This window comes from Silurus meridionalis, chromosome 4 (genome assembly GCF_014805685.1).
Source record: "Silurus meridionalis isolate SWU-2019-XX chromosome 4, ASM1480568v1, whole genome shotgun sequence".
NCBI lineage: Eukaryota > Metazoa > Chordata > Actinopteri > Siluriformes > Siluridae > Silurus > Silurus meridionalis.
Window position 1 is genome coordinate 14,024,504 of NC_060887.1, and position 23,394 is coordinate 14,047,897.

At 38.3% G+C, this 23,394-nt stretch overlaps 1 protein-coding gene across 11 annotated transcripts in view; it reads left to right on the forward strand.

The window, feature by feature from the left end:
- Positions 1-23,394, forward strand: part of obscnb (obscurin, cytoskeletal calmodulin and titin-interacting RhoGEF b) — a 58,102-nt gene that overhangs the window by 17,944 nt on the left and 16,764 nt on the right. For 6 of the 11 annotated variants that reach the window (XR_006925635.1, XR_006925638.1, XR_006925637.1 and 3 more), the window contains 35 exons: positions 59-334; positions 612-887; positions 1,162-1,437; positions 1,715-1,990; positions 2,647-2,922; positions 3,028-3,303; positions 3,382-3,648; positions 3,794-4,063; positions 4,279-4,545; positions 4,757-5,023; positions 5,104-5,216; positions 5,347-5,500; positions 5,615-5,776; positions 6,028-6,132; positions 6,272-6,538; positions 6,903-7,172; positions 7,349-7,615; positions 7,887-8,153; positions 8,544-8,810; positions 9,064-9,333; positions 9,602-9,871; positions 9,951-10,217; positions 11,242-11,508; positions 11,602-11,868; positions 13,175-13,444; positions 14,614-14,883; positions 15,050-15,328; positions 15,725-15,991; positions 16,926-17,198; positions 18,869-19,135; positions 20,066-20,341; positions 20,492-20,764; positions 20,842-21,132; positions 21,316-21,585; positions 21,990-23,249. Coding sequence is in view for 1 of the 11 variants with exons in the window: in XM_046847875.1 (XP_046703831.1) it covers positions 59-334; positions 612-887; positions 1,162-1,437; positions 1,715-1,990; positions 2,647-2,922; positions 3,028-3,303; positions 3,382-3,648; positions 3,794-4,063; positions 4,279-4,545; positions 4,757-5,023; positions 5,104-5,216; positions 5,347-5,500; positions 5,615-5,776; positions 6,028-6,132; positions 6,272-6,538; positions 6,903-7,172; positions 7,349-7,615; positions 7,887-8,153; positions 8,544-8,810; positions 9,064-9,333; positions 9,602-9,871; positions 9,951-10,217; positions 11,242-11,508; positions 11,602-11,868; positions 13,175-13,444; positions 14,614-14,883; positions 15,050-15,328; positions 15,725-15,991; positions 16,926-17,198; positions 18,869-19,135; positions 20,066-20,341; positions 20,492-20,764; positions 20,842-21,132; positions 21,316-21,585; positions 21,990-23,249 (9,936 nt within the window). In the remaining 10 variants the exon portion in view is untranslated. The remainder of the gene's footprint in view (positions 1-58; positions 335-611; positions 888-1,161; positions 1,438-1,714; positions 1,991-2,646; positions 2,923-3,027; positions 3,304-3,381; positions 3,649-3,793; positions 4,064-4,278; positions 4,546-4,756; positions 5,024-5,103; positions 5,217-5,346; positions 5,501-5,614; positions 5,777-6,027; positions 6,133-6,271; positions 6,539-6,902; positions 7,173-7,348; positions 7,616-7,886; positions 8,154-8,543; positions 8,811-9,063; positions 9,334-9,601; positions 9,872-9,950; positions 10,218-11,241; positions 11,509-11,601; positions 11,869-13,174; positions 13,445-14,613; positions 14,884-15,049; positions 15,329-15,724; positions 15,992-16,925; positions 17,199-18,868; positions 19,136-20,065; positions 20,342-20,491; positions 20,765-20,841; positions 21,133-21,315; positions 21,586-21,989; positions 23,250-23,394) is intronic. The other 5 variants (XR_006925639.1, XR_006925640.1, XR_006925641.1 and 2 more) reach the window with 5 other exon arrangements.

Consider the following 23,394-nt stretch of genomic DNA (forward strand, 5'->3'; position numbering starts at 1 on the left):
AATTATTTAAAGTATTTTTACGGTACATTTTAAACTATTGCAATAATTATTCCATCAGAACCTCAGGCCACTTTCATCAACAAGGACACCTATCAGAAGGAGGTGAAAGTTTCTGCTTCACAAAAAGCCACACTTAGCTGTGAAGTGTCTGATTCCAAAACAGAGGTGAAATGGTATAAAGACAGCAAACAACTCATCTCCAGTAGGACTGTCCATATAGAGACGAAGGGCAAAATGCGTCAGTTGGTGTTGGACAGTGTGGAGAAAAAAGATGCAGGAGAGTACATCTGTGAAGTTGGAAATGAGAAGCTGGTCTTTAAGATTCAGGTGGCAGGTAAAAGAATGGTTTCAGAGTTGTTATCATTTTTTATGTATTAAATAATGAAAAATATAGCTGATGAAAAAGTGGCTCAGCTTGACTCATCTCATAATATACAGTAGAAAACAACATGGTCAGATTGCTAATATCGGGGAAACTAGAACTACTTCTGCTGTCTACCTCCAATGCCTTAAAATAAGCAAGATTGGTACAGGCATGCAAGGTGAAGCAATTAGTGTTGTCATTGTTTGGTAATTTATTTTTTAACTATTTGCAATAATTGTTCCATCAGAACCTCAGGCCACTTTCATCAACATAGACACCTATCAGAAGGAGGTGAAAGTTTCTGCTTCTCAGAAAGCCACATTGAGCTGTGAAGTGTCTGACGCCAAAACAGAGGTGAAATGGTATAAAGACGGCAAACAACTGACCTCCAGTAGGACTGTCCACACAGAGACAAAGGGCAAAATCCGTCAGTTGGTGTTGGACAGTGTGGAGAAAAAAGATGCAGGAGAATACATCTGTGAAGTTGGAAATGAGAAGCTGGTCTTTAAGATTCGGGTGGCAGGTAAAAGAATGGTTTCAGAGTTGTTATCATTTTTATGTATTAAATAATGAAAATATAGCTGATGAAAAAGTGGCTCAGCTTGACTCATCCCATAATATACAGTAGAAAACAACATGGTCAGATTGCTAATATCGGGAAACTAGAACTACTTCTGCTGTCTACCTCCAATGCCTTAAAATAAGCAAGATTGGTACAGGCATGCAAGGTGAAGCAATTAGTGTTGTCATTGTTTGGTAATTTATTTTTTAACTATTTGCAATAATTGTTCCATCAGAACCTCAGGCCACTTTCATCAACATAGACACCTATCAGAAGGAGGTGAAAGTTTCTGCTTCTCAGAAAGCCACATTGAGCTGTGAAGTGTCTGACGCCAAAACAGAGGTGAAATGGTATAAAGACGGCAAACAACTGACCTCCAGTAGGACTGTCCACACAGAGACAAAGGGCAAAATCCGTCAGTTGGTGTTGGACAGTGTGGAGAAAAAAGATGCAGGAGAATACATCTGTGAAGTTGGAAATGAGAAGCTGGTCTTTAAGATTCGGGTGGCAGGTAAAAGAATGGTTTCAGAGTTGTTATCATTTTTTATGTATTAAATAATGAAAAATATAGCTGATGAAAAAGTGGCTCAGCTTGACTCATCCCATAATATACAGTAGAAAACAACATGGTCAGATGGCTAATATCGGGGAAACTAGAACTACTTCTGCTGTCTACCTCCAATGCCTTAAAATAAGCAAGATTGGTACAGGCATGCAAGGTGAAGCAATTAGTGTTGTCATTGTTTGGTAATTTATTTTTTAACTATTTGCAATAATTGTTCCATCAGAACCTCAGGCCACTTTCATCAACATAGACACCTATCAGAAGGAGGTGAAAGTTTCTGCTTCTCAGAAAGCCACATTGAGCTGTGAAGTGTCTGACGCCAAAACAGAGGTGAAATGGTATAAAGATGGCAGACAACTGGTCTCCAGTAGGACTGTCCACACAGAGACGAAGGGCAAAATCCGTCAGTTGGTGTTGGACACTGTAGAGAAGAAGGACGCAGGAGAGTACACCTGTCAAGTTGGAAATGAGAAGCTGGTCTTTAAAATTCAAGTGACAGGTATGTCAAATTGTTTGAATTTTACTTGTTTTTATGAGTATAAAGAGGTACATTCAGATGACAAGTAAACATCTAAACTGTAAATCTGTGAATATGAGAATGAGCCTAGCGACCTAGACTGGGCCTAGACAGTGTATGCAATTTGGAATCCTAAAATTCTATGTAAAAAAGCATCTATTACCTGAGCAATCCTTTATCCTTTCATCCTTCAAATTGTTCACTAAGCAGAAATGGCTAAGTTAGTAGCCCAAGCACTATGAACCCACAGAATTTGTCTATAGGTTTTTTAAAAATATGCTACCGAATAGCTATAGCAAACAAAGTTTTTATTTGATATGTAGCTTTTTCTAAACACAATTTGATTCCTAGTAATGTGTTGTACCCATATCTGGGGCACAGCAGATTAGTTACTTTGTTTTGAGGATTCATGTACTTAATGTTTGGGGAGCTGATTAGCTAGATCAGTTGAACTAACATATTTTTTATTATTGTTCTTTGTGATTCTGGACAACCAAATCTGAGACTTGGCAAGAACAATTGACTTTCTGGTGGAAATACAAGTGGACAGAATTTGTCATGTGTTTCTGTTTGGTCTGTCTGTCAAGGTGTCTCCCAATAATTCCACATCTAGGGCTCTTCATTTATTTTTCTTTCAGAACCTCAAGCCATGTTTGTCAATAAAGACACCTACCAGAAGGAGGTGAATGTTTCTGCATCTCAGAAAGCCACACTTAGTTGTGAAGTGTCTGATGACAAAACTGAAGTGAAATGGTATAAAGATGGCAAACAGCTAATCTCCAGTAAGACTGTCCACATAGAGGCAAAGGGCAAAGTCCGGCAACTGGTATTAGACAGCGTGGAGAAGAGGGATGCAGGAGAGTACATTTGTAAAGTTGAAAATGAGAAGCTGGACTTTAAGATTCAAGTGTCAGGTATATTTGTAGTTGGTTTTCAGCTATTTTAATCTTTTGGCATCAACTAGTGAATTATTTACTGTTATACATCCTCTTTACTGAAATATCCTTGTGTCTCTACAGACATCTCAGCTAAATTTCAAAAGAAATCCAGTGTGAAGGAAACTATAGCTGTGCAAGAAACTGAGAACATCACCCTGTCCACTATGGTAACAACAGAACATGCTAATGTCAATTGGTTCAGGGATGGAGTAGAGCTAAAAGAGGGAAATAAGTATGAAATGAAGAGAGAAGGTTTGTCTCGTGTCCTTATCATTAAGTCTTCTGAAGCAAAGGACAGAGGCACCTACACGTGTCAGACAACTGAGGACAAGATGGAATTCCAGGTTCAGATAAAAGGTAAGGTAATGGTACCAGGTTTTTACATATGCAGTATAATTTCTTTCAGTTAACTTTTGAATGCTTTTTTTTTTACAGAGTCTCCACTAAAGTTTGTGGTTGGCTTGGAGTCAGTATCTGTTGTCCTGGGCAGCACCAAGACTCTGTCTTGCCAGCTAAACAGAGCTGCAGGAGATGTCCTTTGGAGACACAATGGCAAAGAAATTAAGCCTGGAGGCAGATATGTCATCCGTGCTGATGGAGCTCAACGTTTACTGACCGTTTCCTCAGTAGCCCAGGAAGATGAAGGAGAGTACACTTGCGAATGCAGAGATGACAAGACTACTGCTAAAATTACCACTAAAGGTGAGCAAAGCCTGCATGGCCCTGCTAAAACTTAAATTCTGATCAATGAGAAAGTGAATGACAATAGTTCTGGGTGCATGGCAATTACCTGAATATTTATACTTATTCTATGTGTAAAGTTACGTGTAAATGGTTCCTGTTCTAGCTCCACGTTTGGTGAAGTTTGTGTCGAAGTTGAACAATGTCGTGGCAAATGAGGGCAAGGATGCTATCTTTAAATGTTCCATCACTCCTGCGGACGTGAGTGTGAGATGGCTGTTTAATGACGTACCTGTCACCACTGGTCCCAAATTCAAGATTGCACATGGAGGCACAAGCCATTCACTTACAATCACTGCGGCCACACTCGATGATGTGGGTGAAATCAGTGTGGATGCTGAAGGGAAAGTGTGTAAAGCAACTCTGCAAGTGCAAAGTAAGAAAAGTGGCAACATTTTATATAATTTGTTAGTTCTTTTGGTTTACCAGAAAGATAAATGTTAAAACATTTTTCATATATTTAAATACAAGTTTTCTTAAATGGCTAAATGGCATTACAATGGTAAATTTATCTGCTTGTTATTTGAAAGTCACTAAATGTGTTAATGTGGTGCTTGAGTACTTGTGATTCTACTTTGCATATTTTTTTAGAGCTCCCTGTTTTGTTCATTAAGAAGCTTGAGAACAAAACAGTCCAAGAGCAGGACAATGTGGAGCTTCATGTGGAACTGAGTAGGCTATCCACTGAAGTGAAATGGATGAAGAATGGTGTTGTGATGCAGCCTGAAGGTAATGTGCAGATTCAAGTTGATGGAGTTAAACAGACTCTGATCTTCAAGAGTGTAACCTGCGCTGACCGAGGCCTTTACTCTTGTGAGACTCTGGATGACAAGACTCAAGCCAAACTGACTGTAGAAAGTAAGTCTGTCTGTGGTTTCCATATATATATATATATATATATATATATATATATATATATATATATATATATATATATATATATATATAAAGTACAAATACAAATATTTAGACCACTAAACAGATAATGATTATGTTACTGTGTTACACTTCTACCTAAAAAGATTGACAACGGATTTCTAACAATCTCCTCTGATTGTCACTCTCTCAGAGAAGAAGATCCAGATTATTAAGGGCTTGAAAGAAATGAAAGTGCATGAACAGGAGACAGTAACAATGGAGGTGGAACTCAGCCAACCTGATGTGGAGGCTTTCTGGACCAAAGATGGCCAAAAACTCAGAGTAAATCCCAAAATCCTTATTACAACTCTGGGTAATAAACATTCCTTGACCATGTCCCAGCTGAAGATGGAAGACAGTGGGATGATCTCTTTCCAGGCAGAAGGTGTCCACACCTCAGCAAAACTCATTGTCACAGGTAGGTCTGTTGTCATCAGTTGAAATTAAAATCTCTGAATATAAACAGACTGTCTTACCACTCTATTTTGTGTTTTGCAGAACCTCCTGCAACGTTCCTAAGACCATTAGAAGATGTGACGACTTCAGAAAAGGAAAAAGCCACCTTTGAGTGTGAAGTGTCCAGAGTAAATGCTGATGTAAAGTGGTTTAAGGTATACATATGTTGTTTACTTATTTTGTTGCAACCAGTTCTTTAAAATATCTTCAAAAAGCAAAGATATATTAGTAAATATTTACAGGAATTATAGACACATAATGAACATAAAACCTCTTTATCCTCAGAATGATGAAGAACTGAAACCAGGAAAGAGATACATGATGCATTCCCAAGGTCGGAAGCGTAGCCTCCTCATCCAGAAGTGCACTTATGAGGACCAAGGCTTATACATCTGTAAAACAACTGATGACAACACATCGGCCAAGCTGACCGTTAATGGTAACATCTAGTTTGAGAGTTTCCTGTTATGAATCTATTTACTAGTATCAATTTCTAGAAGCAGTGGCCTTAGATATAAATTATTGTCGTTTTCTTTTTTGTTTTTTTCCACAGCCCGTGACATTAAGATTATTAAGCAGCTGCAGGATTTGGAAGTGACTGAGAAAGAGAGTGCAGCATTTGTCTGTGAGGTGTCACATGATGAAGTTGAGGTTCAGTGGTTTAAAGGTGATGTAAAACTCAAAGCTGGGGACAACATTAAGATGAGACAAGAAGGTGAGTTAAGTTCATGTTAACAATGATTCTGATTATTCAGAAGGTAACAGCAGTTGTATATTATAGGTTATAATAAAGTACTTCTGATATGATATAATTTCTATAGAAATTATAACAAATAAAAAAGTGTGTATCATTACTTAATTCACTGTTTCACAAGGTATAAGAGAATTCAAACATTTCAGAATGTGCTGCAACAGCAAAATACAAATTTGTGGTAGTAACAGTAGTGCCTTTTTCTATTTTTAAAGGCAGAAGATATTTTCTGTTCTTCAAGTCTGTGAAACCTGAAGATGCAGATGAAATCAAATTTGTGGCTGAAAAGGCATTATCAGTTGCTAAGCTCACAGTTAAAGGTAGGTGTCTGTTAAACTTTGCATGCATTTCAGTTTAAGTACTGTGCTGTATATTGTCATAACAATGGCCTCAATCAGCTGAGATCTTATGAGGTCTTTTGGTGCTGTCAATATCCTAAAAGCTTTTAAATTATTGCAGAACTGCCTGTGAGGTTTGTAAAGAAACTCCGCGACAAAATTGCCATGTACAAACACCGGGGATTTTTGGAGTGTCAGGTGTCTCGAACCAGTGCCACTGTCACATGGTATAAGAACAAGGAGAAGATCAAAGCGAGTGCAAAGTATGAGATTTCCAGCGAGGATGTTTATCGCAAGCTCACCATCAACGATGTGGACTCTGGGGATGAAGCCACATACATGTGTGATGCTGGTGATGAGCAGACATCATGCAAGCTACTTGTGGAAGGTAATAAGAGGGAAATGTTTGCAATATGCTGGAGCTGAACTAGGCATAACATTTCCTAATCAGGTATTTTATCTGTTTAGTGATCAGATAAAAATAATAAAAATCAGGTATATGACAAGAATAAAAAAAATATATATATATATATATTTTAAAAATGATAGTTTCACACTTTTATCTCTCTGCTTGCTGGAAATTTCTTTTTCCCTTTGCATCTTCCGAACTTCATCTAATCTAATTCCAAGCTAGATGTTGTATTTAGTGTAATTGCTAATGTAATTGATATTGACTTTTGTGGTTTATCTAGTAATATTCTCACAATGTTCCCATTGCTAAGAATATAATGTAATGTAATGATGATTTTTAGAACAGGCCATCAGTATCGTCAAAGAGCTTAGCGCAGTGGAAGTGACTGAGCCATTTGCAGCTCACTTCGAGGTGGAAATCAGCGTGGAAACCGTCAAGCCTGTGAAATGGGCCCTAAATGGAGAAATTCTGAGCGAGAGCAGCGATATTGAGATAGAGAAAGAAGGCACCATGCATCACCTTACATTTAAAAAGACCAAGGCTTCGATGTCAGGAACTGTGCAGTTCACAGCTGGAAAGAGCAAATCGACAGCTCGGCTTACAGTGAAAGGTTTGACTGGCAATAGCAATGTGATTTTTTGATTTGAAGTTTTTTACAGTACAAAATTCTTGAAAACACAGTGTTGGAGTGTTGTTATATATATAAAAAAAATATCCACATTTGGCTATTCTGATTCATAATTCAACAGTGCTCTGTTATGAATGCATCCGTGATTTCCTTCACAGAGCGTCCCATCGAGGTGGTTGAACCACTCAAAAATGTGACTGGCCAAGAAAAGGCCTCAGCCACACTGTCATGTAGACTATCAGCTGTTCCTAAAGAAGTGTTCTGGTTTAAGGGTCAAACTGCTCTGGAAGCATCCAGCAAATATGTTATGAAACAAACTGGTGCTGAAGTGCATCTGGTCATCAAGGCACTGAGTCCAGATGATGCTGGCGAGTACCGCTGTCAAACCGAGACTTGTGAGACCAAAGCTACACTCACAGTTGAAGGTATAGTTTTCTGCTTGTTTTTTTTTTCACTTTTGATATTAACTATCTAACATTTTCTGCATACTTTTTGGCATATCATTTTCCATTTCTTTATATTATTATTATTATTAATATTATTATTATTACTATGCAGTTTGTTCTTTACCTTCCTACTTTTCATACAAGTGCACCATTTAGACAGTGATGTAATAGTTTCTCTGCCTTATGTAGTGCACTTTTTGAATGGGAAAATGGAACAACCTTTTTAAACACTGAACTGATTGGTCCACAGTGCGTAAAGTCCAGATCACCAAACACTTGACGGACGTGGAGGTTGATGAAGATGGTGATGCTGTGTTTACTTGTGAGGTGAATTATGCTGATGAGGAAGCTGAGTGGTTCCTCAATGACAAGCCGCTGTTTAGCAATGAAGTTAATGTTATCCAGCATGTTAATAAGGTACACAGCATCACCCTTAAGAACCTGGCACCTCAAGATGGTGGGAAAATCACCTTTAAGATCAGGGAAGAGAAGCAGACTGTCTGCCTGAATGTAAAAGGTATTGTGTTTGGGAACAAAGTTTAGCAGTGCCTTGCATAACTATTCATCACCTTTAACTTTTGAATCATGTGTTAATTGGGATTATATGTCATCCATAACTATTTCCATGTTGTTTAGAAAGGGCTAAATGGGTGAAAAGGGCTCTATGTTTAAATGAGACAAAATTTCTTTCTGACCTTCACATAAAGCACTTTATTTGGTGAGAACCCATCATCTGGAGAACACTATCTTGCTTGCTTTTTTATTAGCAGAGCCTGGGAAACTGGTCAATGTTGAGGGCAGGATAAAATAAGCTAAATTTGAATGACTACTTGTGCAAGGCACTGCTGCAAGAGTCTTGTAGCATGGATAATTTCTAAACGCTGATTTTTGATTTGTTGTACTGCAGAAAAGAAAGGCGTCTTCCTTAAGTTGTTAGACGATGTTATTGGAGAAGAAAAGGGCACTGTAACTCTTAAATGTGAAGCCTCAAAACCAACCGTGTCCCCAGTTTGGAGGAAGGATGGTATGGTCCTTTGTGCAGACAACAAGCATGAACTGCTGCATGATGGTAGGATCCTGGGTCTAACAATCCGGGACATCACACAGGCGGATGCCGGAGAGTACAGCTGTGACATTGGTACAGATATTACAAAGTCAAAAGTCAAAATTAGAGGTATGATAAAGAAAAAAAATGGACATGACATTTAGATATCTCCTTATTGTTCACAATGTTTTTTTGTTATACATTAATTATGAAAAAAAATGTGTGTTATTGTTGGACAGCATTATAATACGTAGGAAGAATCATATAATGATTTGGACACCTTCTAACCAAACACGTTTAAGAATTTAACAGTGTTCTGGTATATGATATAGGACCGTTTATAATGTTTTTCACTATTAATTTGTTCCCCCACATCACACAGACATCAGCATTGGCATCACAAAACGCTTGAAGTCTGTGGAGGCTAAAGCAGGTGAGACCTGCTTGTTCGAATGCATCCTCTCTCGAGAAAGCTCAGAAGCATGTTCATGGAGCCTGCAAGGAAAACCTGTAACTAGTGGAGGGCGTTTCCAAATTAGCAGCAAAGGCCGAAAACACACACTTAGCATTAAAGGAGTGACTGGGTCTGACTCAGGGGAGGTCGTTTTCACACTCAAGCACTTGAGCTCGAGCGCAACATTGTCTGTGGAAGGTGAGATGCCAATCAAACTGTTTTTGGCCATACACATCCCCCAACTAACATTTATACAACATTTTATTATGTCCACATGTTTCTCAGCAGTGGTTGTGCTTGCTTTTCATTTCTTGGTGTCATACATCTGAAGGTTATATAACTGTGATAATTCTTTAGACCTAACAACCCAATAAGTCTTGAAGTAAGAAAAGTCAAAGAAGTCGCATTTAAGTATTTCTATGCAACCTTATTAAATATTTTCACTGCTATGTTTTCTTTGCTTTAGGTGAAATTATTACCTTCTCTAAAGAACTACAGGGCGTTAGCATTGCACTTGGAGAAGATGCTATATTCCTCTGTGAGCTCAGTCAGGCTGCCTTGAATGTTGTTTGGTGTAAGAATGGAAAGCCAATCCAGAAGAGCCAAAAGTATGAGACTGTTCAGGAAAATAAGGTTGTGAAGCTGATTGTTCACAATGTTACTGCTAAAGATTGTGGAGAATACAGCTGTGAGGTGACCGGTGGTCCAACCTCAAAAGCTCAACTACAAATCAAAGGTGCTTCTTTAATCATTTTAATATATGAATACTTGTATAATTGCTAAGTTCAGAGTCAAATTCGTATTTTGATTTTCAGAGCCCGTCAACAAGTTCATCCGTAAGCTAGAAGATATCACAGCACATGAAAAAGGTGCCATCAGTTTTGAATGTGAAACTGCCCATCCAGCTTCCAAAGTTACTTGGCTGAAAGGTGTGAAAGAGATCAAAGCAGGAAGAAAGTATGAAATGACCCAAAAGGAAAGAATCCTCATTCTCACAGTGAAAGATTTGGAGAAGGCTGACAGTGATGCATACTCGTGTAGCATAGACACTGCCAAAACCACTGCCAAGCTAAATGTCCAAGGTAAGTTTCGAGAGAATTAGTTACTGATGTCTGACATGTGATCTTTAGTAAATACTTCCAGTAATAGGTGCAGGCTCATAATATTTAGTACATGGTCATAATCTGCTTGAGATTATGCCACTGCAATTATTTGAGTTACTGGATGTTGCCATCTATTTATACCTTTCTAGTTATGTTTTAAATTAGTCTTGTTGTGAACAGTGTCGGATCAAACAGAATCTAGAATTGTAGAATTGTGGTGTAAAACTAAAAAAATGCTTGAACCTTGAATTCTGATAAAAAGTCCTGAGGCTTAATGAAAAGGTTGTTGAGTGAAGAACATGGGCAAACTCTACTTATTTGCGGTTGCTTTATGTATTAGCCTGATTTAGATTTTCTATTAAGAATATTTGTCTCCAACTTGACCCTCTACACAAGTCACAACTCGAATTTTTTGGATTGTTTTTGGTAAGCCTAAACATAAAACCGTGTGAATGCCTTCTTGTCTGTGGAGTTAAAATTAATTTGAAGTTTTATTAATTTTGTTGAGTAGATTTCTAATTGACGTTAGGAAAGTGGTTTTTAATCAACCAAATGAATACATCAAGATTGTTGCTCTACCATACTTCTGAAATACCACGTACCTGGGATCTGTGATATTTACACACACATATACTGTGGTGTGAAAAAGTGTTTCCCCCTTCCTGATTTTTTTTTTTGCATGTTTATCACACTCTAAAGTTTCAGGTCATCAAACTTATTTAAATATTAGTAAAAAATAACATAAGTGAGCACAACATGCAGTTTTTAAATGAAGGTTTTTATTATTGAGGGAAAACAAAATCCAAAACTACACTACAAAACTATCTCTCTCTCTCTCTCTCTCTCTCTCTCTATATATATATATATATATATATATATATATATAGAGAGAGAGAGAGAGAGAGAAGAAGAGAGAGAGCGAGAGAGAGAGAGAGAGAGAGAGCTTTACTTACTTACTTTACCTTACTTGCCAATTCTCTTCTTCTGTTATTCAAATTGCCAGTTCTCCCAGCTATTTTCACTCATGAGTTGAAGAACCAAGAGGCTTTAGAGAAGGAAAGTGTCACCTGGTGCTGTGAGCTGTCCAAACCAGATATAATAGTTCAGTGGCGTAAAGGGGAAGTAGACCTTTGTCCTTGTGCCAAGTATGAATTCCGGCAAGATGGTCACCTTCTCCAGTTGATTATACATGATGTTGACCTTGAAGACTCTGGAGACTACACCTGTGACAGTGGAGATAAAAAAACAACAGCACACCTAGAAGTAAAGGGTAGGATTTGAACCAAATCTGGAATCTTTGTGAGGGATGACACAGCGGGTTTATAATTTTCCTCTATTTGAACTCCACCTGTTCACTTTGCAGCACTACCTATATTGTTTAAAAACCCTCTGAATAAACTGGAAGCTGGAGCTGGGGAAACTGCCATATTCCGATGTGAGCTTACCAAACCTGGAGCACCAGTAGTGTGGAGAAAAGATCAAAAGATTCTACAGTCCAGCAACAAACACCAGTTAAGGCAAGATGGTGCAGTGGTTGAGCTAGTCATCTATACTCTACAGGAAGCAGACTCAGGAGAGTATTCCTGTGATTCTGGGTATGAAATGACTTCTGCCCAACTCACGGTAAAGGGTATGAACCAAAATTCTACTTTCTTAACTGGCGACTGTGACTCTAAACCCTTTACCTCTATTCCATGCCACTTTCTGCATGGTTCAACTCATATTTTCCACATCTTTTCCTGTTAAAAATGGAGAAACATCTTTCTATTTTTCCCACTTTTTCTTTCTTTTCATCTTCATTTCTTCTTGCACGGGAAATACATTTTTGCATTTTAAGATACTAATTTCATTCTGTGTCTGCATAAGTTTTCTTTGGGTGAACATAAATAGCGTGTCTTACTTTCACAGTAATATCATATTCTACATGTATTCTACATTGTAAGTAATTGCTGGTATATCTTTTCATCTTCTCTACATAACATGTTTCTTCTTTTTATTTTGAAATCTGACATGCGAGCTAATTAGACAAAGGTTTTGTACTGTGTGGCCAAAGGTTTGTGGACACCTGATCATCACACCCATTTGTGCTCTTTGAACATCTGCATTTCAGATGTATTCCTTCTTTTTTATTAATCCTTCTTTTGTAATTTAAATATGCTTCATTCTTCTAGGTAAGACTTCCACTAGTTCCCTTTCAGGAACTCGAGCTGCGTCAACAACACTTTGCGTTTCTGCAGCAAAGCGTTGTTGACGTGGCGTCTCATTCCCTCAGGGAAGCAGGGTTACATACATAACCTAGAGATGATTTTGAGCCTGATTGTGGGGGTTTGTTTTCATTCAGCTTCCAGACCATTAGTGAGGTCACTAATGAGATGTTTGATGAGGATGCTTCAATTCCAATTCATGCTTAAAGTGTTAGGTGTACACAGAGAGTCTGTAGTACACTGAGAAAACACACCATGTTTTCATGGAACTTGTGTTGTGCTTTGGGCCTATTAGTTTCAGTGAAGGGAAATTTTAATTTTACAAGTAGTAAGAAGTAAGAAATTAATTCTTTTAATTCTGTGTTTCCAGTTTTGTGGCAACAGTTTATAATTGTAAAGATGTCCTCATAATTTTGATCATACAGTGTATTGCAGGGATTTTATTATTAGTTATTAATAAAATAGACTGTACAGAGTGTCATATTTAATAAAAAAGAACCAGGTAGAAAACTATCATATCCCACACATCTAATTACAAATATAATCACGACATGGACGGTTCCAAAACTTTGACTAAATATTGAAAAAAGTAGGTACAGACAAGACAAGTATCAAAAAGACATGTAACTTTCTTTAACTGGTGGTGCAGTGAGTAAAGGTTACACTAACTGGAGCATTGAATCAATGCGTTCGTTGCCTAAAAATTTATTCTGGATGATGTGTATTAAACAGAACTTGACATTACTATTGAAACCGGGCTGAGGAGCTGCATCGTTAACGAAGGAGACGATGTGGTCTTTGAGTGCTTTGTATCTCATGACGGTGCCCAGAATGTGAGCTGGGAGCTTCAGGGTGTTCCTCTCCAGAGCAATGAGATGAATGTAATCCAAGTGGAAGGCAAAAAGCATTCACTTACTCTAAGGAGTGTGACCGAGAAAGACTCGGGCACTGTGTCTTTCCATGTGGGGAGCCACACTTCGTTTGCTTGTCTCACAGTTAAAGGTAAATTCGGTCTCTGAAGACTCCACCAGCTGCAAGGCATTGCATTTTTCCTTCCTGTCCCTTAACTTCAACTTCCTTTTGAATAACTCCACTTTAGAACTGTTATATTGCGGCATGTTTTAGAAACCACATTACTAATGAATTATCTGTGAATTGTTGTGAATTTGTTTCAATTGACTCATCACTTGTTTAACATTTTTACATTTTCTGGCCTTTCTGAATATAACACAATTATTAATTAAAGAATTACACTTTTTTTAAAAGTTACTTTAATGTTGTGCAACATCCACCAAACAAGTTCATTCCCCATCTTACATGCATTATAGAAACTTAACTCACCAGACCTTCCTGAAGTGCTGGCACAGCAATCTGCCAATACTGTACTAACATTTACATTATTCTTTTTTTTTTTTTTTTTATCTTTATTCATTTATGTAACTATTTATATGTTTCTTATTAAGGGCCAAAGGTTAAACTTGTTGAGGGCTGTGGACTGAAAGTGCATTATGCCAAAAGTATTATATTAAAATTAAAGTTGGTATTGTTATAATGTCATAATGTCATAATATTTAGAAATAAATAAACAAATAGAAAGCATTACTCTGTAATTTGCTTAACTAATGCAGTTTTATCATCAAAGTTTTGGTATCATCTCATTTATAGCATACAGCTATTCATGATATAAAAAAATACAGCTGTATGCTTGTAATAGCAGTGAACTTTAATGAGAGACATGATGCTGGTCCTTATTTTTCTCAAGTTTTTCTAAATTTGGGCCCTGGTTTGGGCATCTCTGATTTATAGTTATTTTTAATGTCCAATAAACATCGTAGTTATGGCTATAGCAACTATCATAAGTCATTCCAGTGGTCAGAGCTTATCATTTAATATAAATAAATAAATACAAATGAATGGTGTCTGTTATACATATTGTGTACTGGATTAAAAGATTAGCTAGCAGCTCTATTCCTCTGATTAGATTGTAGATTTTTGTATCACCCTGATTGCTGATGTTCCGGTGCAACTGCTTGTTCTTCAGAATCAGAAAACAGACTTCTATCTACTGTTAGAGAGCTTTGATATGTCCAAGCTTGTTTTTCTAGAGGATGGGTTGTTATTCTTTAATCCATCAGTCTGACTGAATTACTATTTGCTATATTTGCTTCTAGCTGTCACTGTGGTACAATTTACTAAAGACTTGACGCCCCAGGAAGCTGTAGAAGGAGATAAAGCTGTATTGTCCTGTGAAACGTCAACTCCCGATGCCCTTGTTACCTGGAAGAAAGGCAGAAAAGTCATTTCTGAAGAAGACAAATATTCCATCCAGAGGAATGGTACAATCCAGACTCTGGAGATCCACAAGCTAACAGTAGACGATGCTGGAGAGTACGTGTGTGAAGTCGGAGACAAACAAAGTAAAGCCACTTTGAGTGTCAAAGGTAATCATATCAACAATCATGATGCATATCAACATCTTGTAATTACCAAACAATCACCAAAAGATACCTAACAAACTAAATTCGATACACTATTTCATTTCCTTGGTTAATAGGCGCATTGTCTTTAGAAAGAGTTGGCTTTTTTATTGCGATTCTCTTTACCTAGAACGTGTACGAATTACAAAAGAACTTAAAGACGTCACAGTGATGACTGGCGAAGATGCTGCGTTCCACTGTGAGGTTTCGCAGACAGGAGTAACTAATGGCGAATGGTGGCTAGGCTCCAATCACCTACAAAACAATGACTTGAATCAGATCAGCAGCCGAGGGAGGGAACACAGCCTAGTATTAAAAATGGTCACACCTGATGATTCAGGCGATGTGGCTTTTGTGGTTGGCTGTGAGAGGACTGTTGCTTCCTTGGTGGTAAAGGAGAAACCAAAAGGTAAACGGTTGGTTTTCTGCAAGTGCTTCTGAGTCTTGGGTACTTAATTTGCAGTTGTGGCTATGTGCCTCTCATGAATGCTTTGGGTGCATGTATGCACAAAAGCACCGTGTTATGATGTCATGTACAATATGAATACAGCTATGAGTGTTCAGCATAACACTAACCTTCACACAGTTATCCCGGGTTGTCCAAAAAGACAAGACTTGTACTTCAGGAGGCAAGCAAATGAGTGTGAATGCATCACATTGCCTCATTTGCTTTTTATGTGGTTAAAAGTGTTTGTTATGTATTTTGCTTGTTTGTTTGCAATTGAGCACAACACTGGCATGCAATAGCATAACCAACCCCTTCCAAATTTACTGACGTTCCATTGTTCTCTCTTGCACTCAACAGAACCCCCAGCTTTCTTTCTCAAAGAACTGGAGAATGTAGATGCTGTAGAGGGTGACATGGTTACACTCCGTTGTGAACTATCTAAGCCTGGGGTCAATGTAGAGTGGCGTAAAGGAGGATTGGTCCTGCAACCCAGTAAGAAGTTTCAGCTGAAGCAAGAGGGATGTGTACAAGAGCTAAACATACAGGACCTGAAAGTGGAGGACAGTGGCTATTACACTTGTGATGCTGGAAATCAGTTAACAACAGCATCGGTTTCAGTACAAGGTATAAGCATTTTCTTTTTCTCACTTTTAATGTTTAGCATAATCCATGACTTCTAGCAGGTTGGATTAGCAAGTCATATCAATATAAGAATGAACTGTTCACCCTTTTGATGCATTCCAGCACAATTTGAGTAATCAATTTGATGCAATTGAATGTCTTTTTAATTGCAGAATTTTAAATCAAAGACTTTCTAAAATCTAGACAATTTTTTACTTGTAAATAAAAAAGATTATATTAATATGAAAGCATATTAAGTGCTAGTTAATTTAGGAGCTGGAATACTTATTTTAAACTAATGTATGCATCTTAACCATATGTATAACATCACAGTGCAATTTTTCTTGTTGAATGGCTGATCCCTATTTCTGCATAACATTTGTCTGGGGAAGGTGCTGCAGATGAATTCTGGGAAAACAACCAAAGGTTGATAGAAAAGTCTGCTTTAATATAATTTAACATCTCTACTATAAAGAAACTTACATATTTAGCCAACATGCTACTGCCAAGGGAATTTATCTAACTTGTGAGAAGTAAGAGAATAAATCAGTGATTTCCCTATCACTGTTCATTTGGAATGACAATACATTGATGTATACTTTGAACTACTGTATATATATACTGTAGTACAAAATGACAACTTTACAACTTTGAAGGGTTTTTTGAGGCCGCCACACACATTTCTGGACAGAAAGTGCACAACTATAATGGCTTTTGCAGTATTTTTATCTACAGATTAACCACCATTTATAATTGATTATTGCTGCTTTATTTTTTTGGGCAAGGTTAGTCAGCAAATTTGTCATTTTAAATCCATGAAAACAATGAAGAACTTGTAAATCCTTGCTCATTGTTGATGCTTTTTAATGATTTCAATTTTAAAAAGTTAAACCTGCAGGGATGCTATTGATTAGCTGTTTGTCTGTGGTCTCTGCAGAGGCTGAGGTGCTCATAGTGTCTGGTATAAAAAGCACTGATGTTTTTGCGGGAGAGCAGGCAGTATTCACATGCCAACTGTCTCGCCGTGCCAAAGGGAGAGTCCAGTGGTGGTTAGATGGCACCCGTTTGGAGAACAGTCCCTTCAGTGTCATTGGGGTGGGTGAAGACAATATTCACACCCTCACCCTAAAGAACCTGGCACCAAATGACTCGGGCACCGTCCTATTCAAAACAGGAAGCTTGACATCCTCGGCTAGGCTGTTAGTTAAAGGTACCAGACCAGGTAGAGGTGTTGAGGGGTGCAGATCAGCTCTTTTGTTTATGGCCCTGCAACATTGAAGGAAAATGGTAGACCAGGTGCCGGTTGAAATTTGCGTCCATATGAATGTTCTGAATTGGCAAACAAAAAGCAGCTGCTTTTACTTGTGCCTCGTGCTGCTTTCATTTCAGTGCTCAGTAATTTCTTATAACACAGAGCTGTTGAACTCCGACTTCTGATTGGTTGGGAAGCGTTGCGTAATTTTCTACAACAGCAGCTCTTACAGCAGTACAGGCTGGAAAATAGAGAACAGATTTGCATTAATATGCTTGTTTTAATATGTTGTCAACAAATAATTTACCGGAACTTGTAAACACTAAAGTGTATTATTTAGCAAATAAAACTGTATAATTGCTGATGTGCCGATTACTGTGACTATTTCTTTTGGTAAAACAGTTATGGAAGGACTCAATATTTAAAAATGTTTTCTATTTTCTGGCTTCTTTCTAATAAGAAAAGCTGCAACATTTTTTTCCTTCACAAGAGAGTAAAAATAGGGTGGTCAGAATGCAATTGTTAATAGCTGCTAAATGAAAGTGCTGGCAGGACAATTTTTTGTCCCTCAATGGACATAAAATACAGTGTAAATATATTGTTCCTCATGTTTAATCCTAATTATTTTGTAATTATTAGTATTCTTGTCCCCTTGCACTTTTTGTAACTTTTTCATTTACAATAATTATCCAAATTTTCAAAATTCATGCATTTTATTGTGTGCAGTTTAGAAATGTTACAAGGCTTGACCTTCACAAACACATCTGGACTTATTGTGCTATTCTACATATGTATGCTTTTATTCAGAATATTGGACATCACTTTAAAATCAGCTGTTAAAAGATGGTGAATCCTTTTTGAAAGTTCCAGTTACTTTAGCGATGAAATAGACCAATATCCATATTTTTCCATATCCATAAGTTTTTCAATGCTTGCAGTGGCCTCCAAAAGGGTTTGTTTCTCTCCTATCAACCAGCTGAATGAGTGTCTTGCTACGCAACTCACTTATGCATGGCCTACATAGTGCTTAAACATTTTAAATATTTCTGAAACATTTGTAAATGAGATCCACTAACATCTGATTTAGGACATATTTAAGTCAACCCATTGCTGATAGGTTTTAGTTCCAGAGCTTTCAAGTTTTAGTTTTCAAGCTCATCACCTGCTGTTGGGATTGTCTGGACAGTAGCTGGTAAGAACACAATAAGGGTAGTATGCACAGACCCTGTCATTGCAGGGGCAGGAAGGCAGCATGAAGACATGCTGGTCCTATGCCACTGAATTAGTGGTATACCTGTACTCAGTCTTCAATTTTACTCTCTTGCATTTTCTACCATCAGTACAGATAATAAGTTCGTTTAAAGACTACAAAATATATTGAAATACTTTGATTCTGGAATATATGCCATCAATTTTAAATACTTAACAAAGCCATACCTAGTAAGCCAATAACCAATACTCTTGCCTTTATCTGGTTTATGCAATCATTGCATGCATTCTTTTTTAAAAAGATTTTTTAGTAGTAAGTGGTAGTGAGTAGTAAGACTAAACAGAGAAAATTAAACCTGGCCATCATCCATCATCTTAAGTTTGTGCTTTACTGTACTTACTTCACCCAACATTTATAGATCCTACTGTGGAGGTAGTCAGTGCCATGGAGGATATCCAAATAGCAGAGAACCAGCCTGCAGAGTTCATCTGCCAGTTCTCACGCCCAGTCAGGGCCATATGGAAGCGAAACGGGCAACCAGTGCAACCTGATGGCCTCAGGCTTATAGTGGAACAAGACTGGACTGTAGCACGATTGTACATTAGCCAAGTAATCGCACAGGATGTGGGTGTATACTCCTGCGAGGCAGAGGGGACCTGTGTTGAGGCACACCTAAGGTTGCAAGGTGAGCGTACCTGCAGCCTGAACTCATATCTGAATATTAGTAAAGATCTATGTTTTTAAAACGATTTTAGCAAAGGATGCTGTTGAAATGCAGTTAGGTAGGATACTGCTCCTTTAACTTCACACAGTGGTCCAGATATTTGTGCACTAAGGAATCTGCCATGTTTGGAAGATGTCTCACTATGGGAGTTTGGAAAACATCAGAGTGTATGAATAGTTTTGAAAAATGTGGGATATATTATCCAAAAAAAGGTGAGAATTCTATGAATGTTGGTTGTGATATTAGATGGAAGTTGTAGAATGAAATCAGCCCTAGCCCCATAGCAAGTAATTAAATGTTGATGTCAAAAAATAAAAACAGGGAGTTTCACCCTGCTTAACTGCATCTGCATTCATGGTTGTGAGAAGGGAAGCATTGTAAATAATGGGGAGCTAATGTTACATAAAAATATTTAAGGTTTCTGATTAAATGTTAAATATTTGTACAATACAGTGGTTTTTATTTGATTTTTTAGAAATGGGTTGATGGTCCAACTGAGGGAACAGTTTAGTGGAATAAAACAGATCATTTATAGAAAAAGAAGAAACGAAAGCCCTGGTGGTCTAGTGGATAGGATGCGGCGCTCTCACCGCTGCGGCCCGAGTTCGCTCCCCGGTCTGGGAACCAACCCCAGCCACTCTTAGTGCCGGTCCCAAGCTCGGATAAATAGGGAGGGTTGCGTTAGGAAGGGCATCCAGCGTAAAAACATGTGTCAAATCAAACATGAGGAGGATCCGCTGTGGCGACCCCTAATGGGAGAAGCCGAAAGAAAGTTTATTTATAGAAAAAGAAGACCGTAGGGTTTATTTATTATGGTTTACCTTTAAATTAACATGTACAGCTGAAATGCACTTCAAATGTTGATCACAACCTCTCAAACCTGTCCTACAGCTAAACCCATTGAGATTATTCAAGGTCTGGAAAATGTGGAGACCATTGAAGGTGGGGAAGCTCTTTTTGAGTGCTCCCTATCTGTCCCAGAGTCTAAAGACTGCCAATGGTTGGTTGATGGAAAACCTGTGAAGGAGTCTTCAAAAGTGGAAATTGTTTGTTTCGAAAGTGGCCGTCGCCATCTTTTGCTGCTGAAGGACTTAAGAGCTGGTGATAACTGTACAGTAACCTTTCAGGCTGGCTCTGCCTCATCCTCTGCTCTTCTTTCAGTCAAAGGTTAGTTGAACTTTGAAATCGTGCTAGTAGTAAATGTACTGTATATTAAACTAAAATAAATATTAATGGTTTTGTCTAAAAGATTATTTAGACATACTGCTTAAATTGTGTGTGTGTTGGGGTAACTGTATTCATGAACAATACATTTAGGGTGGCAACTGGAAGTGGTGAAACCCTTGGAGGACAAGACTGCTGTTGTTGGTGAGCAGATAGAGTTCACTTGTGTCCTGAACGAGCCGGTACCAGAGAAAGATGTAAATTGGTATGCTAATGGTGCTGAACTTCGGGCAGATGACTTTTGGGCAATGAAGAATAATGGATGTGCGTGCACCTTAATTCTGAAAAAAGCACAAGTTCTGACACCTCTAGAGATCACATTTGCTGCTCAAGATGCCATTTCAGTGGCCAAGCTAACTACTATTGGTAGGTGTAACCAGATCATGAAACATTGTAATTTGGCAAAAACATTTTGTTTTACTCATTTAATTTGTAAACTTTAGCTGTACCTGACCCCCCTGAGGATCCTGAGCTGGTCACTAAGGGACCAACATCAGTGACTCTGTCCTGGTTCACGCCTCTCAGTGATGGTGGAAGTCCGATTCTGGGATACCGTGTGGAGATGCGGCAAGTGGATAGTGCTCTCTGGCAGCCCTGCCATGCAGAAGCAGTGTGCAATACTGAGTTTACGGTGGAAAACCTTATACCTGGAATTGGGTACAGGTTCCGGGTGGCAGCAATTAACAGTGCTGGTATTGGTGACACTGTCCAGCTTCCTCAAACTGTTACCCTGGGTAAGAAACTTGAACTCTTTTTTTTTGTAAAGGATTAAGTAAAAAAATTAAAAACAAAGCTTCACACATGACCAAAGTTTGGGAACTTTGTGTATTAATAGTTAAATATTTGTAAAGCACCTATAGATTAAAAACAGCTATCTTTATTTGTATCAACATTTTTCCTATTATGTTGATATTTAGAGGCACCAGTGACCATTGCCAAGAGGTTAAATGCCTCTGAACTTCGAAAGGGTAAGATTGCACGTCTGGAGTGTGAACTTACATCTGAAAACAAGCAAGTCCTCTGGCAAAAAGACTATCGGGAGATTGAGATGGGAGCAAAATACCAGATGTTAACAGAGGGCAAATCCCAAATTTTGCTCATTAAGGATTTGCAGCCTGCTGACCAGGGGGTATATACATGTGTGGCCTCAGAAGATGCAAAAACCTCAATGAACCTTGAGTTGGAAGGTATCTGCTCTAGTTTACTTTTCATACACTGTCATTCCGCTTTTGTGTTTTCCTATCTTCAAAAACTATTTCACAGTTGAATGTACTTTTTTTTCATCATTTTGTATTGATTTTAGTGTAAATTTCAATTAACTGCCATGTTGTCATAGACGTGTAATAGAGATCTTTTATTTAAATCTTTTTGGAAAAATATAATAAGATTTTAACATGGCAATATTATTGTGCTAATTTTAAAGTGGTTACATAGTAGCAACAGCATTCCCAGGAATTCTAAATAATAAAATATTAATGCATCATTGGTTTTGTAAAAGTAATTCCGCTTCATAACCAACACCATCCTGTGAATGGGTATGTGACAGGACAGACTCAAATGTTTTTTCCTAACAAATCACCTCAATTTACAGAAGACAGTACTGTGTTGCCCCAGCCTGAGGAAGGTGGCCAGCCTGGTTTGCCCCCTGAGGCTGCCTCTGAGGGAGATCTGCATGTTTTATGGGATGCTCTAGCCAAGAAGCGAAGGATGAGCAGGGAACCCACACTGGACTCCATATCTGAGCTGCCAGAAGAAGATGGCAAAGAGAAGACACAAGCTCAGCAGAGTAAAGGCGTGGACCAAGAGCAGACAAAAAAGAAAGAGAAGCCCACTGAAATCAAATCAGAACTAAATCTATATACCAGTTCTGAAGAGGAGTCAATTAGTGGAACTTCAAGTCTGGTGTCTTACCTTAAAAAGAGCAGCAAATCTGCTGTGACTGTCATAAGTGAAAGTGAAACCAGTGCATCCCAAAAGCTTTATGAACATTTTCAAATGACTGAGAAATCAGTGGCACAGACCACAGCAGCACCACCATTTGAGATCACTAAGGATGATGACAAGGATGAACTGCAGGAGGCAGCCATCAAAATTCAAGCAGCCTTCAAAGGGTACAAAGCCAGAAAGGATATGCGACCTGCCTTCAAAGAAGTCTTTAAGGACCAGAACAAAGAACCAAATATGACAATTCATCTTGAGTGTATTGCCGACGGCAAGCCAGACAAAGTTCGCTGGCTAAAGGATGGTAAAGCGTTGATTGATGGCAAACATCACCACATTGACATATACAATGATGGGACTTGCTCACTAATTGTGCCAGCTGCTACAACTAATGATACTGGGGTATACACTTGTGAGGTAACAAATAAGTTTGGCATTGCATCACACAGTGGAAAAGTCACTGTTGGCTCTGGGCGAGAGTCATCTGGACGTCGCCCACTGACTCTCGGTTATAGTGCAGACAGCGAACCTGAGAGCTCTGGCAGCGAGATGGATGAGTCTTTACGACAAGCAAGCAGGAGGCTCCAGAAGTTGCTTCGTACACGTCTTCCACCAAACGTAGAGGAGGAACCTTTCATTAGTGCCGATGAGGGTGACCTGCAGCCACCAGATCCACATTCGTATCGTGAAGATGATAGTTACATCTACATTCGCTTTGACACACGCAGTGAAGCTCAGGTTGCATCCCAAAGATTCCAGGAAATGTTTACACATCAAGGTGTGCCCATAGACACCACTATTATTGAAACTGGAACCAAGATAGAACTTCGCATCAAGAAGATGGGATTCAGCCAAGATGGTTCCCAAACTCCAACTACAGAAAAGCCATTTTTCATGTCAGGACCACCTGGTATGGTATATTTAGTTATCCCTTTTAAACCTGCACCAAGATTTAGTTGTTGCTTTGTAAATTTGAATCTGTTTTGTTTGAGCATGATTGAATGTTTTTTTTTGTTTGGCTACCAAAATCTTTTTAATTGTATTTTATCCAAATT